The sequence below is a fragment of the Dictyostelium purpureum genome (assembly GCF_000190715.1).
Source record: "Dictyostelium purpureum unplaced genomic scaffold DICPUscaffold_230, whole genome shotgun sequence".
Lineage (NCBI taxonomy): Eukaryota > Evosea > Eumycetozoa > Dictyosteliales > Dictyosteliaceae > Dictyostelium > Dictyostelium purpureum.
In genome coordinates, this window is record NW_003519566.1 from 20,283 (window position 1) to 36,015 (window position 15,733).

Consider the following 15,733-nt stretch of genomic DNA (forward strand, 5'->3'; position numbering starts at 1 on the left):
TTTATAAAAGAATCTATCTTTGTTTTTATTTTTATGGATTATATTAAAAAGTAAATAAAATTATTTTCTTTATATATTTTTTATTTTATTTTATTTTATTTTATTTGGATAATGATGTTAACTATTTTAATTTCATCGATTTTAATATACGAAATATTGAGTGAAACGATTTAATTATTAATTTCATCGCCATCATGATTAATCGAGTTACATGTAGTCAACAGATTCTTCGGAATTAGATATATCGAATGAATAGTTATTATTGATTAAATATTCATCTGGAATATATGCATTGGAATCGGAATCGGAATTGGAATCGTTATCATTATCGTAATAGTTTTTTTTTTCTTTGACATTCTGATTCTAATCATGATTATGTCTATTTTATTTTTATCTATATTATCTATACTGTGTAATATTATATTAAAAGTATTATTATATTTTTATTTTAACTATTGTTATCTATTATTTTTTTTTGATTAGATATTTTTTTTTTTTTTATATTTTTAGTTTTTTATATTTTAAAAATCTACACCTAATAAAACCAAATTCATTAAAAAAAAATTAGTATGGTTTTTATTACAAAAATTTAAAGTAAATAAACTTACCACTTAGTATCTCTTCAACTATTTTCACAAATTAATTGTGATCCATGGATTGGATCATCTGAATTTTAAAAAATCAATTAATTTACCAAACCACTTCTCATTAATGTTGTTTAAACTATAAGAATTATAAAAATGGCATTCAATACAAAGGAATTCTATTTTAAAAATAATTAGTAAGATTTTAATGCAATTTGTAATCTAAAGTAAATAAAACTTACTAATGCCTGAGACCTTAGCACCAGGTACATAACCATTTTGCAAACTAATGGTGATTCAGAAGTTGAGCCAAATGAAATTAAAAACTCGATTATTTGGTCAAACCACCATTCTAATGTAATAAAATAAATAGTTAATATAATATTATCAATCTATAACAATTTTTAAAATTAAACTTACTATTTTTTGAGTTTTGTGGAGTTTTTTGTAATTTTAGAACATTTTGATTTATTATTTGTGGTTTTTCTGGTTGCTGTGGTAGTTGGGATTTTCCAGGTTGCTGTGGTTGTTGAAGTTGTTGTGGTTTTAGATTTTCTTGTTGAACCCTATTATTACATTCTAAAAAATAGTTAGACTATATATCACTATTATTTTAATATTTATTAATAATACTATCTGATACCTACTCTTTTTTTTTAATATATTTTCATATTTTAAAATAGTTTCAAAATCGGTTTCTACTTTTATATCATTTAATATTTTTTCAAAACCAATTATTAAACTATTTAATTTATTTTCATAGAATCTAATTAAAGATCCAGAAAAAAATCTATATAATGTTGATACAATATAAAATCTAAATAGTATAAATGTTAATACCAATATTAGATAAAAATTAATATATTTTTAAAATGAACAACTTACAAAATTGAGAATAATATACATAATAAATAACACCATGAATTCTCAAACATAGTGTTAGATGAAAAAGATTTATAAATTGAAATTAAAATTAAAAAAATTTCAATAATAAAACTAAAGAAAATAAAATTGGAAAAAAAGCTTTTATGGAATTCCTTTGATTTTTCAATTTTGATTTCCCAATTGGGAATTTGGGGTTCCCTTTTTAACCTTTTTTTAAAATTGTTTTTTTGAAAACAAAAAAAAATATAGTTAAATTTTTTTTTTTTAAGGTAAATTATATAAAAAAAAATTTTTTTTGAAAAAAAAAAACCCCTTTTTTTTAATTTTTTTGTTGAAAACAAAAGGGGTAAATTTAAAAAAAAAATTTAATTATATATTTTTTTAATTTTTTTCAAAAAAAAAAATTTGCCCCAAAAGTTTTTTTTAAATAAATTTTAAAAAAAAAAAAAAAAAAAAAAAAAAAAAAAAAAAATATTATAAAAAGCAAAGAAAAAAAGATGGCTGGGTTGGAAAAGATACGAAAAAAATAAGATGATTGAAATGGAGAAAAAAAAATTAAAGCTTGAATGGAAAAAAAAATTAAATGAAAAATAAATTTATTCGAAAGTATTTATACTGAGCTTTAAAATTTATTTAGAGTATGGAATAAAAAATAAAAATTAATATTATAATTATTATAATAATGATCTATAATTATTTCCTATTTTATAAATTGAAAAAAATTGTTTTTACCTTTTTTTGTATAATCACTAAATTTGGGATGATCTTTTCTTTTTTAAGAAAAAAATTAAAAAAAATAAAAAATAATTTTAATTATTTGTTTTTATTAAAGTTGCAACAAAATTTTTTAATTCAAATAAAATTTTAATAAAAAAATTTAATAATTAAAACAAAAAAATAATTTTTTTTTTTTATATTTTTTTTTTTATATTTTTTTTTTTTTTTTTTTTTTTTAATTTATTTTGATTTATTGATTTTTTACTTAATGATTCAGCAGCTTGTGATATCAAGTGATTATGAGTTTTAAAAAGTGATGAAATGAGTTAATCTTTTAATTTATTTTTTATTTATTTGATTATATAATATTATAATATTACTATAAAACATAAAATTATTATTTATATATTTTGTTTTTTTATATGATTATTAATTATTTTCATTTGATTTATTATATTTTTACTTTTTAATTTTTTATTTTTTAAAATTTAATTGGATAATCTGTCAGATATAAAAATAAATGTAATACACGTCTTTTTATTAATTAATATTTCAATACTATCTTCTATTTCATTTTCATCACTAATATCTTCTTCTTCATTTGTATCATTGATAAAATATTTTCAGCAACCCAAATTATATCTTGAAAAATGAGTATCTTCTTCAATTTCTTCATCTTCACTATTACAACCATGTTCTTTTCTACTGAGTTTATTTGTAAATTTAAAGTGTATAATACTAGTTATAAGCATCCTGTTGCTTTTGAAGGCTAATCTTCCAAATACCACTGAAACAACCAAATCTCTTGAGAATACAAAACATTTTCAATAACCATTCTCTTTCTTTTTCTAAAAGAGTTTTCTAGCTTTTCTATTGGTTCAAAATGTGGAATTAATAACTTCTTGTAAAAACAAAGTGTTTTTAAAATCTGCTTGGTGGATAATGTTATATTTTTTTTTTTTTAATTCTTACCATTAGATTTAGTTTTTAATTTGAAATTTAATTTTTTTTTTGTTTTTAAAAAATTAATTTTTACTTTTTTTTTTGTTTTGGAAAAATATAATAAATTTTAATTTGATATTTATATATTGGTATATTAATAATCATCTTCATTATAAATAATTGATAAAATATAATTCTATAAATTTTATAACAATGAAAAGACAACCCTTCTATTTTTAATAATTTTTTATTTTTATTTTTTTATTTTTTTTTTTAATTTTTTTTTAAAAAATTTTTATTTTTTTTTATTATTAAAACTATAATTTTGATATATACAATAATAATGTCAGAAAAATTTAAACACAATAGAAGAAAATTTGAATACCAAGGAAGAACCATTTACGAATGGGAACAATCAATAGAGGAGATCAATATATTTGTTCAACCACCACCAGGTATAACATCGAAAATGATAGCATGCGAAATAACACCAACTAAATTAATCTTGGGTATTAAAGGAAATCCACCATTTATAAACGAACAATTTTATTCAAAAATTAAACAAAATGATAGTTTTTGGACTTTAGAAGATGGGATGATCCATATTACTTTACAGAAAATGAATAAAGGCCGAAACTTGGTTAGCTGCTCTTAAAGGTCATTTAAATCAAAATGAAACTTTATTAAACGAAGAAGATAAAAAGAAAATTATGTTGGAAAGATTTCAAGAAGAGCATTCAGGTTTTGACTTCTCAGGTGCTGAATTTACTGGTAATAATATACCTGATCCAAGAGAATGTTAGTATTTAATTTTTAAAAATCAAATTATTTTATAAATCACGATTTTAACGTTTTTTTTTTTTTTAGTTTTAGGAGGAATGAATAATAAATAAAATAAAAGGAGTTATATAAAAACAATATTAAATAAAATGTAAAATAGTATAAAATATAAGGAATTAAATTATTTAAAAGTTGTTTATTTTTTTTTTATAAAATTTACAAAATAAGAACCACATATACATTTTATATATATAAATTCTTTTGGTAACTAGTCAATGTGGAAAATTGATTGAAGTGTGTATTAAATTGGTTTACCAATCTTTATTTTCTTCATCCTCTCTATTGAAATACCAAAGGAATGCAATAATGGTTGCATAAACAATAACACCACCGCCAATTGAAAAACCTAATGCTTTTGTGCTTATCTACAATGTAATTAATTATTAGTATAGTTTAAAGCTAATGCTATTTATCAAAGTTATATATATATATATAATCTTACAATATCAGAATGAGCAAGAATACATGGTATGGCAAAACCTGAGGCAATTAAAAATCCTGTTAAAAATAAACCAACATCATGAATGACTCTGTTATAAAAAGATAATGTTAGTTTTAAACATTAATAAATCAAAGATTATATCTATATTTACCCATTTTCGCTTGAAAAACTATCATTATTTTTACATATTAAATTGGGAAATGGTGCAAGGAAATATGATGCCACTAATAAAAACAAAATATTAATATTTGACATTTGATAATTGACAGTTTACTTTTATACAAATAACTTACCAACAATAATTGGGTATCCTGAATGTGAAATAATGCATGCTAAAATATTAAATAATAAACCGAGGGCAAATGCGCACGAAAAACCAATAATTCTGGGATAAAAATAATAAAAACTTTAATATTCGTCTAAAAAAAAAAAAAGAGATAATCCAATAAAATTTTGTAAAAAAATAAATAAATCCTTACGCTAAATTGTTATTAAAATGATATGAGTTAGTAAAAAGGTTTAAAATGAATATAAGTTATTTTAATGTGATGGTTACCTTTTATATCATGTGCCATGTTTTATATATATATGTTTTATTAAAGTTTTTATGAAGAGTAGAAAAATAATTATAATAGGTTATAGTTATAATATATTTATAATCAATTAATTATTTATATAATATTAATATGAGTGTGGTTTTTTTTTTTTTATTTCTCTTTATTTTAAAAATTATATTTATTTTTTTAAATTAAAATTTGAAAAAATAAAAAAAAAAATTAAAAAAAAAAATTAAAAAAAAAAAAAAAGAAAAAAAGAAATATATTTTAGGCTAAATTTTTAGGTGTATTTTAAATTTTTAATATTACATTATAAAAAATTTTTTTATTTTTCTATTTTGATTTCTGAATATTTACAATTTTGGTTTAAAGGTTATTTGATTTAAATAAATAAATTTTTTTTTTTTTTTTTTTTTTTGATTATATATACTTGAGTTCCATTTTTTTTTTTTTTAATGTGAGATACCCCCTCTAAAATCTAAATTAAATTGACAGATTTTGGCAGTTTTATCCCAACTTGTAGTTACAAATGATTGATCAAATACCTTTAATGAAGAAATACGATTTGAATGATTATGAAGAGTACGTTTTGATTTACCACCATCAACATCCCAGAGTCTAACAGTACCATCAAAAGATGCAGATAGTACAAAGTTGTTTATAAATTTAGATACACTAACGACTTCATCAGTATGACCTTCCAAGCAGTGATATGATTCTACATAATTTGAGTCCCAAACTTTTAATGTTGAGTCTGATGATGCAGTAAGGAATTTCTTTGGCGCAGTTGTACCATCATTTTCGAGTTTGCCATATATTATAATTGAATTTACACTACCGCTATGACTTTGAAGAGTGCTTATACACTCACCATGATTATCCAACGACCAAACTTTAACACGACCATCGCATGAGCCACTAATAAGTGTATCGGTATTATCTACTTCTATACAATTGATCCAATCTGAATGACCTGATAAAACATTTACTGCAGTCGATGTACGAATATCCCAAATACGAATATTTGTGTCGTTTGAACCACTAATAACACGATATTGATCATTTACTAGTAAGCACGATACTGATTGTGAGTGACCAAATAAAGTTATTTGAGGTTTATGGCTTCTGGTATCCCATACATTAATTGTATTGTCATATGAACCACTAATGAAAATATTTGGATCTTGGTTTGATAAACATGTAATTGAACCTTTGTGACCTCTAAACGATTTAATTTTTTGACCTTTGTGAAGATCCCAAAGCTTTATCATTTTGTCATATGAACCACTAATGAGTTTGTTTGGATCGTGAGTAATTTCACATTGAGATACCCAACCACTATGATCTTCGAGTGTACTAACACATTTTGTTGTTGTTATATCCCAAACTTTAAGGGTAGAATCGGCACTACCAGTAACTAAAAGACTATTTTCACGTTGGGAAACGGCAGAGCAAAGTACACCTTCTTGATGGCCAGCAAATAATTTAACTACATAATCACCACGATTTTCAGAGATCTCTTTAATTGGTACCTTGGTGGCAGATTTGCTTTTGGTTTTATTTTCGTTCCAGCTACTCTTCATATTGATAATTTTATTTAATGATACATGACCTTTTTCATCGAAAAGATTATGGAATATTTCATTGTTGTTCTTATTATGATCCCCACTCTTATGTTTTGAAATTAGTTGATATGAATCTTCTTTATCGTGTTCAGGGTTATTTTTCATAATATGTTTACGATGAATTAAATCATTGCTTTCTTGAATTGGTGTAATACCACCATTATTAATTTGTTCTAATTCTCTAACACGGGTCATATTTGAAACTACTTGGAGCATAGTGTCAGAGTCTAAATTAATGGATGAACACATTCTATTAACAAAACGTCTAACCAAGTCTGGTGATGACCCAAGTGTAATCATTTTGAATGTTTGGTTTGATAACAATGAAAATGCCATATCTTCTTCTGCCCTAATCATTTCTTTCTTAGAATCTTCATTCCTAATAGACCATTCAACCATTTCGTGTAATAGGTTCTTACTTGAGGTTTGTTGACTACTACATCCATAAAGTATTTTACAACGTGATTCGATTGAGTCATAAAATATTTTCTCCCAAAACTTTTGATTTTGCCAAAGACCAATGCTGCCTAATTTTTCGTGTAAATATTCAGTTTGACCTTTAACAATACGATGATATACAAAAACAGCTTCTAATAGCATTTGTGATGATGTAAAATCTAATTGGGTGTTACATTGACGTAAAGTGGTTTCGATGATGGCAGCTAAACAATCAAATACTGGATCGGAGAGTCTAGCTTTTTGAGCATTTATGGTATTATTATTGCTTGTAATAATCAAACTAATTGAAGAAACTGATGAACCTACAAAGTTTTGTTTTTGATGACCTAATAGTAATTTGCCAAAAATAAATCTACCAGAGTCAAATTGAAGTAGCTCGACTATTTGATTAATATCTTCAGCAGGTACCTGATCAGAGAATATTTTGTCCAAAAATCTTTCTATTAAGGTGACAAATGATTTATGTTGATCATCATTAAAAGAAAAAGTTGTAGAGCTATTTATCGATGGGTCACTATTTACAACATACATATCATAGATTGATTTGTATTGGTCATTACTTAAAGTTGAGCTACATGAGGTGTTTGATGATGATAGTGATGGTGGTGAATTTGTGATTGATGGTGCCGAGCTTTGTTGAACAACACCATAAAGCTCTGCTTTTAATGTTGGGAATCTTGAATATTCTCTAAGAGAATTTTGATGACCTTTAATTGAACTAGGGAATGGAACTTGAATGTGTTGCATTGAGCTTTGATCTTGTAAACCTAAGGCTTGTGGAATGGAAGATTGATATAACATTAATAACTCTTCAATACTCTTTTGATATCTCTTTGATTGGATTAAATAGTCAAATAAATTTTTAGTTGGCCATGAGTGTCGCTCTAAAAAGTAAATGAATGCTTGAGTTTTAATAAATGTTGAAAAGAATGGTCTTGAGTTGATAGTTCTAGATTTAATATACTCTTCATTGTTAAAAATAGGAATTGGTTGTGGGAAAACTCTAAGATATTTGTAATATTTTCTATAGTCATGTAAAATATTACAAAAATATTGTAAAAATGAAAATCTAATGTATTGATCTGGACTGTTTGACTGTTGTGGTACTTGCATTGGGTAACAGCTCACACTATTTCTATTGTTATTGGATTGTTGTTGATTACCACTATTAATATTATTGTTGGTGCCATTATTATTTGTTTGATTAATACGTTTTGTTGAATCATTTGACATGGTAATTGAACATAGTGTATTTGGGTTGAAATTTGGTAAATCTGAAGATTGAATTTCAAACTGTACAACTTTTCTTAATTGTGCTATTAGTTGATTAGTTTCTTTTTCCGGTAGTTGAATATTTTTAGTATCGGTTGGTATATTGACAGTGTTATTATCTAAATCGACAATTACCAATTCATTTAATAAATCTTCTTTTGAGAGAATACGATGGGCATATGATTTATGAATACCCATAACAAATGGAAATGGAGTACTACCAGCGATATCAACTAAAGCTTCTGGTAAAACTGGCACATAGATATGAGTATAACATAATGGATAAATTATATTTGAAATAATTTCTGAAATATATGTAAGAATTGTGTATTGACTTGAAACCAAAAGGATCTTTTCTTCTAATAATAAACATTTTAATAAAGATAATACATTCTTTATATCTAAACAAAGAAATAGCATTGTATAAGAAATATCTGGATCTGGTAATAGACATTCATCGGGGATCTTAAGAGTACAGTTTGTAGCACCACCTAAATTAAATGTTACTGGATTCTTTCCTGGTTTTGGTAATGGTACTTCATTTACTAAATTGAAAATATAACGTTCAATAGGTATTGGGGATGAAGAAAAGAAAACCCTATGATAAATTTCATTTAATGCAATTCTAAATGAACTATAAAATGGATAGTGGGATAAAACGCAAATACATTTTTGAATATATAGTTTTGATGGAAAATCACTGTTAACATTTGGGGTTGTTTCATTACTTTGTTGTTGTGGAGGTAATGGTGAGTTTGAGGTTGATGGTGAAATTGGTGACTGTGGTGATGTTACAATGTTTGTATTGGTTGTTGCTGAAGAGGTAGCTAAATTTGGTGTGTTACTGCTAGTAATTGTTGGTGATTGAACTTGATCATTTATATCTTTACTATTGACACTATTTAGTTCAGGGCTATTGATTGATTCTTTTGGTGATACTATATCTTTATTTTCAATTTCTTTATTTTCTTTATTTTCTTCAGTATTTATTTGATTATTGTTATTATTATCTTCTGTTGTATAATTTGCAATAATTTGATTGCTTAGAAGGTCGTTTGTTTCTTTTTGTAAATCATTATAATGTTGATCACTAAGTTGTTCGTAAAAGGTTAAACATGAAGCATAAAATCTTGTTCCGGTTTCATTGGTTAAAACAAATGGAAAGAAAGATGGAGGTTGAATTTCAGTTGATATATTTAAGCCACGTGGGAAACAATACATCCAAATATGTTTTGGTAAAATTTCTTTGACTTCTTTAAGTGGATAAAACTCCATTAGTTCACCTTTATAAGATTTTTCCAATGGTGTTAAAATTTTTGAATTTGTTTGTTCATTTATTTGATCCAATGGCTCTAAAGTTGATGATACACCACAAACAAAGAAATAATCAATAGGTTTATCTGGTACATATTTTCTTTCTCTATCTAATTTCTTTTTCTCTTCTTTTTCTTTTCTTCTGGCTTCTCTACGTTCAGATTCAATCTTCTTATGGGCCTCTTCTTGTTCTAACTGACGTAACTTTTCACGTGCCAATGCCTTTTCTTTTTCGATTCTTTCTAGTTCTTGCTCTTTGGCTAATTGCTCATCAATTAATCTTTGGTGTTGTTCTCTACGTGTTTTTTCTTCTGCCGCTGCGCTACTGCTATTATTTTTTGTATTACTATTATTACTAATATTTGGTGAGGAGTTTGAAACACTTGAAACTTGTGATGATGTACTGATATTACTATTATTATGATTTAATGGTGGTAATGAGGATGATGGATTAGTTGGTGAATGTTGATATCCATTTGCCAATGAACTTAAGTTACCATGGTTACTGGAGCTTGGTGTAATATGGCCATTGCCATCTAATGTATTTTCGTTATTTTGTTTGTTACCTTTATCCATTTTTGACGCAATCTTTTTTGTTAGTTTTAAAATCTGACTACCACCTTTACCTATAAAGGACATTTCTTTAGGATTGACAGATTCCGGCTTAAAATCTTTTGGTGGTGGAAGTATGTTGTTGCCACTTGTATTGGTATTACTATATGTTTCATCATTTGAGGCTGTACTGTTTGTGTCGGTATCAAAATAAATATCTCTGACTTTTACTGTTATTTTTACACGCAGTTCAGATAAATTGATAGCTAGTGAACTTGATGATTTTTCCCTCTCTACCACTGTCCAATTATCAATTGTAAATATTTCTACGCCTGTATCTGAAACTGATGATGATATTGTATCATAATTATTACTACCATTTAATATATTTGATAACCCATTTAAACTACCACTACCTGGTATTGATGGTGATGATGAGATCTGTGCTGTTGTAACTTGTTGTGTTTGTTGGTGAATTGGACTATTTTCATTATTTGTTGGTGTTGTTGAAATTGGGACTTTTGATTCATCATCATAGTTATTTGTATTATTATTATTACTACTATTATTACTATTATTACTATTATTACTATTATCATTTTCTTTACTATTACCATTGTTGTTTTCCTTTTCCCTAGGCGTATTATCTTGCTTTTGATTCTGTTTTGGTTTGTTTGGTGATATTATTGGAACTTTAATTTGCCCAATAACATCAGCACCTAACATATTTTGGCTAATAATTGAAAATATAATTACATCAATTTTATTTGTTGTTGTTCTAAAATGATAAAAAAATAAAATTTTAGTTTATATTTTTGGTTTTAATTTAATTGTCTAGTTTTTAATATTTACACATTAAATTTGTCACTCCATGAAGGATTTTGGGTTTTTTTATGAACTTTGGTTTTAAATTTTTTCCCATCTACCGAAAACTTAATAAATGTATCTTTATCTGTAATATTCTTTGCCTGAAAACCCTCAATGACAAAAGTTGTAAGTCTTGAATAATTGGGATTTAATGGTGGAGATGATACTTGTGGATTTTGCATTTTTCCCTATTTTCTTTTTGTGTATATTTTAAAAAGAAAATATTATTCTTTAATCTGTATCTCTTTCGATTATTATTTGGTGATACAACAATTATTGGGTTATTTTTATCTTTTATTAATGCACTTTGGGGATAAACTGCGCAAAAAAAAAAAAAAAATGATTTTTATAAAAAAATAAAAAGAAAAAATTTAATGAAAATTTTTTTTTTTAAAAATAATTTATATTTGGAATCTGAAAAAAAAAAAAAAAGATAATTAGTATAAATAAATAAAGGTAAAGATAAAAAAAAAAAAAAAAAAAGATGAATAAGTTTTATTAAATTAATGGGTTGATTTAAAAGAAATGGAAAAAAAAATTAAAAAAATAAAAAAAAATTTTATTTTTTATTTTTCCTTTATTAAATGTTATATTTATATATGCTATTTATTAATTATGTTATATCATAACACACACATAACCCAGTTTTTTTTTTTTATTGTTTATTTTTGTGAGAGTTTGTGTTTAAATCTGTCTACTGAGTAAATAAGTAAGTGTGTGTTAGGGTTAATTATTTTTTTATTTTTTATTTTTTATTTTTTTTATCTTTTATTTATTGTGATGCATTAATTTGCATAATTAAACAAAAACTAAAAAAAAAAAAAAGAAAAGAAAATCTTAAGGTGTTTTTTTTGTTATGTGTGTATTGTTATTATATCACTATAATTATTATTCATTGTTAATTATTTATTGTTTATTATTATTTATTATTATGTCCTAAAATTTATTATTTTATTATATTTATTTTATTTTAATTATTTTATTTTATTTTATTTTTGGTAAATAATCTATTTTTAAACTATTCGGATTGTAAGCGCATAATATAAACTATCTCTTAATCATTACTATTGTTATTCATAGGTATGCATTTTTATGTGTATGCATGCGTTTCTATGTAAATGAATTTATTTTAATATGAACTATTTTTTTTATTTTTTCGACTATTTTGAAAATGTTTGTTACCTTTTTATTTTTTTTAAAATATTTGATAATCTAAATTAGTTAACTAAATATAATTTATAATACATATAAATAAAATTACAAATAATTTGTTTTATTACAAAAAAAAAAAAAAAATAAAACAAAAATAAAAAAAATAATTTAAAAAATTTTTAAAAAAATCTTTTTTTTTTTTTATAATTTTTTTTATAATAATTGAGTTTTTACAACGCCGTTGATAGAGTTTCCAAATTCGTGAAAATTTTTTTTTTAAGCAATATCTTTTTTGGTAAATAAATCCAATCTATTTCTTTAAATGAAATATTTTATCTTTAAAATCAAATTATAATTCAAAATTGGAATTATAAATATCCAAAAAGAAATGATTAATTTGAGTTCATTTAAAAGAGACCAATAAGTGTAATTGAATAGTAAATTGAGAATAATTATGATAATTTTTTATTTTATTTTGCTATAGCTCATCTTTAGACATATTTTTGGTTGAAATAATTCAGGGTAATTTGGATATTAAAAAAAAAAAATAAAAAAAAATAAAAAAAAACAAAATATTTTTTTATTTTTTTTTTAATTTTTTATAAATTTTTTTTTAATTTTTTTTTTTTAATAAAGTAATCATTTTCTTAATAATAATTTAAATTATTTAATATTATATTTATATTTATATTTATGCAATAATAATGAAAAAAGGTGTAAAGTATCCATTAAAAGTAGATTCCAACTTATCGACAGTATCATCATCAGTTAACTATCCAGATATAGAATGTCTTGATATTAAAGCAAATGGAAACTATATTGTTAGATTTATGCACAGAGAATGGGTTGGTCCACTAACTGAGTTATCTAACCCCAAAACATCAATTAAAATTTCAATTGATATTAAAGAATGCACAGTAACAGCAACACATACAGATAAAAAGAAAACAGTTCATCGTTGGGGTGGAGAAACCAAAGAAAAAAAAAGTGGTTTAGGTGGAGTTAATAATGACGAAGATAATCCTGTTCAATACGAGACTTTTTCATCAAATTCATTTAATCCAGAAAAATGTAAATTCAGTTATTTTTTATTATATTGGCTTTTATTTATTTATTAACTTGTTTATTTTTTTAGACGTAAATGATTTATTTACACATAAAACAGATTTACAAGCGAATACACATTTAAATTGGTTAGAGGAAAGAAAGACAGGATGTATTGATCATTTAAAAAAGGATGTATATAAAAATCATTTAATATTTATAGGCGCCTCAAAAGAAATTGCAAGTAAATATCAAAAATTAATAATAAATATTTTTTTTCTTTTAATGGTTCTGATATTAACTAATAATTTTTTATTTAGATTCTGAAGTAGATATGTTGGATTTTAGAAACTTGGTCACAGATTATGGCAATAATATATCATCATTACAAAATTTATCAATTAGTTGGGATCATTGTTAGTATAAAATAGTTTATAGTTTCATTTTTTATTGACCACACAGTTTATTAACAAATTATATTGTTTTAATTTAAAATAGATAAAGTTAAAAAAAATAATAAAATCGATTTTGAACCATTATCACCAGCAACCGAGCCTATTCAATGGTTAACAACTGCTCCAAATGAATTAAGTGTTTCGATTGAACAAAGAGAATTTGAAACTGCTGTTAGTTTAGTTGAAAAAAGTAAATATAGCCACATAAGAATAAAGTTAAAATTTTATTAATAGCCACTAATATTTTTTTTTTTTTAAAATTCAGTAAATAAAATTTACGAATCAAACCCAAAAGTAGAAATTGTTATGCAAACCCATCCTTTAAAAGATAGAATTGAGTCAAAAGTAAAGATATTGACAGATAAATTGATGAACGAATTAAGAAGCCCATTATTAAAACCAAACCAAATTAAAGAAACAATATCCCTATTGGTTAGATTATCACAAAATGATAAAGCCAAAACTATATTTTTAGAAAGTAGAAGCCATGCAATCAATTTAGCAGTTAAAAAGATAGCACTCAGTGGAGATTTAAACAGATATATTAGCGAATTAACAAGAGTGGTTTTTAATAATATTAATGCAACATGCAATGATTTTACAAATTCCTTCCCTTCCTATATGAATAGTGGTTTAATTTCTTGGGTAATTGACGAATTGGTTCTAATTTCAGATATATTTAATAGAAAAGTATTTATTTTAGATAGTTTTTATTCAATTTCACAAGTTATTAGAATTGTTGAATCACATTGCGAAATGGTAAGCAATCATTAAACTTACTAAGTTAAAATAAATTTAAAAAAACTTATACTAATATTTTTTTTAAAAAAGATGGATCAAACAGGTTTATCAATTGGATTTTATTGGAATTTATTATTACAGCCTCATATTGAACAATTGATTGTAAATTACGAATTAAAAATTAGAGATAATGTTTTACATCATCTAATGGACGAAAAATGGATTGGTATTACCAACTGGGATTATGAATTAAAAACAAGTCCAACTCCAGGCAATAGCGCACCATCGTCACTTAAAAATAGCGCTGGATCAAGTAATAGTACACCAAAACAAAAGCAACCAAACATGTATCAAAACAACTATGAAAATGAAAATGAAGAAATTGATCATAGCAAACTAAAGCTTACAGAAAGTACTATATTTTTAAATACAATTATTCAAAAGTTTGCAAATGATATTTGTCAAATTATATCAATTGACTTGGTTCCAGTAATCTCACAATCATTGGGTAAAATATTTAGTGCCTATATGAACTATTTACAAAACGAAATTCAAAAAGATAGTTTAACAGATATTCAATGCTTAGCTATTATTAGTGACTCTGTATTTATTGTTGACGATTTAGTATTCAGAATTGCCACACGTTTCGAAGATGCCACTGGAGAAAAACTAAATAATTTAAAACAACTCTCTCAATCACTTTACAACTTATTTGAATCAATTCGTGACCAATACGCCTCAAGAAAAGCAATGGAATTTGTGATGTATACAATCAAATGGAGTGAAAATAACTATAGAGAAGAGTATGACTTGGCCCAAGGTTTTCTTCCAAAAGATTTCATTATACTCTCTGATAGCTTGGATTCCCTATCTCAATCAATTAAATTAAATGTAAACTCAGAATCAATTTTACCAATTGCCTCGCGTATTATTTCAGAAATTGTTGTAATCATCTCCCAAAGATTCCAAACTGATAAAAATGTATTATTCAGCTATAGCGGTTTACAATACTTTGTCCTAGAAATGAAATATTTGACAACTTTTGCCGGCAAATACCCTGTTGAGGACTATACTTTCGAATTAATTAACTCTATGATTCAAACCCATTCAAATAATTTTGCAGAATCAAATAGCTTGGACCCTTCAACTGTATTACAACCTGATGAATTCTTTACAGGAATTATCGATAGTTTAGTTTACCAAAAAGCTGTTTATAATTAATAAAATAAAAAATAGAATTTGTTTAAACTTAAATAATAATAAATTTTATTTATTAAAAAAAAAA

At 24.3% G+C, this 15,733-nt stretch overlaps 5 protein-coding genes across 5 annotated transcripts; 2 read left to right on the top strand and 3 right to left on the bottom strand.

Annotated features, from left to right (window-relative positions):
* Positions 1–207: 207 nt before the first annotated feature.
* DICPUDRAFT_81322 (uncharacterized protein) lies at positions 208–1,519 on the bottom strand (the record flags this gene model as incomplete). The annotated part of the gene is made up of 5 exons (XM_003290552.1): positions 208–363; positions 827–936; positions 1,005–1,163; positions 1,232–1,401; positions 1,470–1,519. The coding sequence occupies 5 exons, from the start codon at positions 1,517–1,519 to the stop codon at positions 208–210; spliced, it is 645 nt and encodes a 214-aa protein (XP_003290600.1).
* Positions 1,520–3,471: 1,952 nt separating this feature from the next.
* On the top strand, positions 3,472–3,666 carry DICPUDRAFT_23974 (uncharacterized protein; the record flags this gene model as incomplete). The annotated part of the gene is made up of 1 exon (XM_003290545.1): positions 3,472–3,666. A coding segment is annotated over one exon (195 nt), but the record flags the coding sequence as incomplete, so codon positions are not given.
* A 553-nt stretch (positions 3,667–4,219) lies between these two features.
* On the bottom strand, positions 4,220–4,794 carry DICPUDRAFT_37634 (uncharacterized protein; the record flags this gene model as incomplete). The annotated part of the gene is made up of 4 exons (XM_003290553.1): positions 4,220–4,333; positions 4,411–4,498; positions 4,562–4,634; positions 4,704–4,794. Coding segments are annotated over 4 exons (366 nt in total), but the record flags the coding sequence as incomplete, so codon positions are not given.
* Positions 4,795–5,419: 625 nt separating this feature from the next.
* Positions 5,420–11,238, bottom strand: DICPUDRAFT_155132 (uncharacterized protein; the record flags this gene model as incomplete). Its single annotated transcript, XM_003290554.1, has 2 exons — positions 5,420–10,967; positions 11,042–11,238. 2 exons carry the CDS (start codon positions 11,236–11,238, stop codon positions 5,420–5,422), a joined length of 5,745 nt encoding a protein of 1,914 aa, XP_003290602.1.
* A 1,674-nt stretch (positions 11,239–12,912) lies between these two features.
* Positions 12,913–15,669, top strand: DICPUDRAFT_37625 (uncharacterized protein; the record flags this gene model as incomplete). Its single annotated transcript, XM_003290546.1, has 6 exons — positions 12,913–13,279; positions 13,344–13,496; positions 13,573–13,668; positions 13,751–13,897; positions 13,973–14,466; positions 14,539–15,669. The coding sequence occupies 6 exons, from the start codon at positions 12,913–12,915 to the stop codon at positions 15,667–15,669; spliced, it is 2,388 nt and encodes a 795-aa protein (XP_003290594.1).
* Positions 15,670–15,733: the final 64 nt, after the last annotated feature.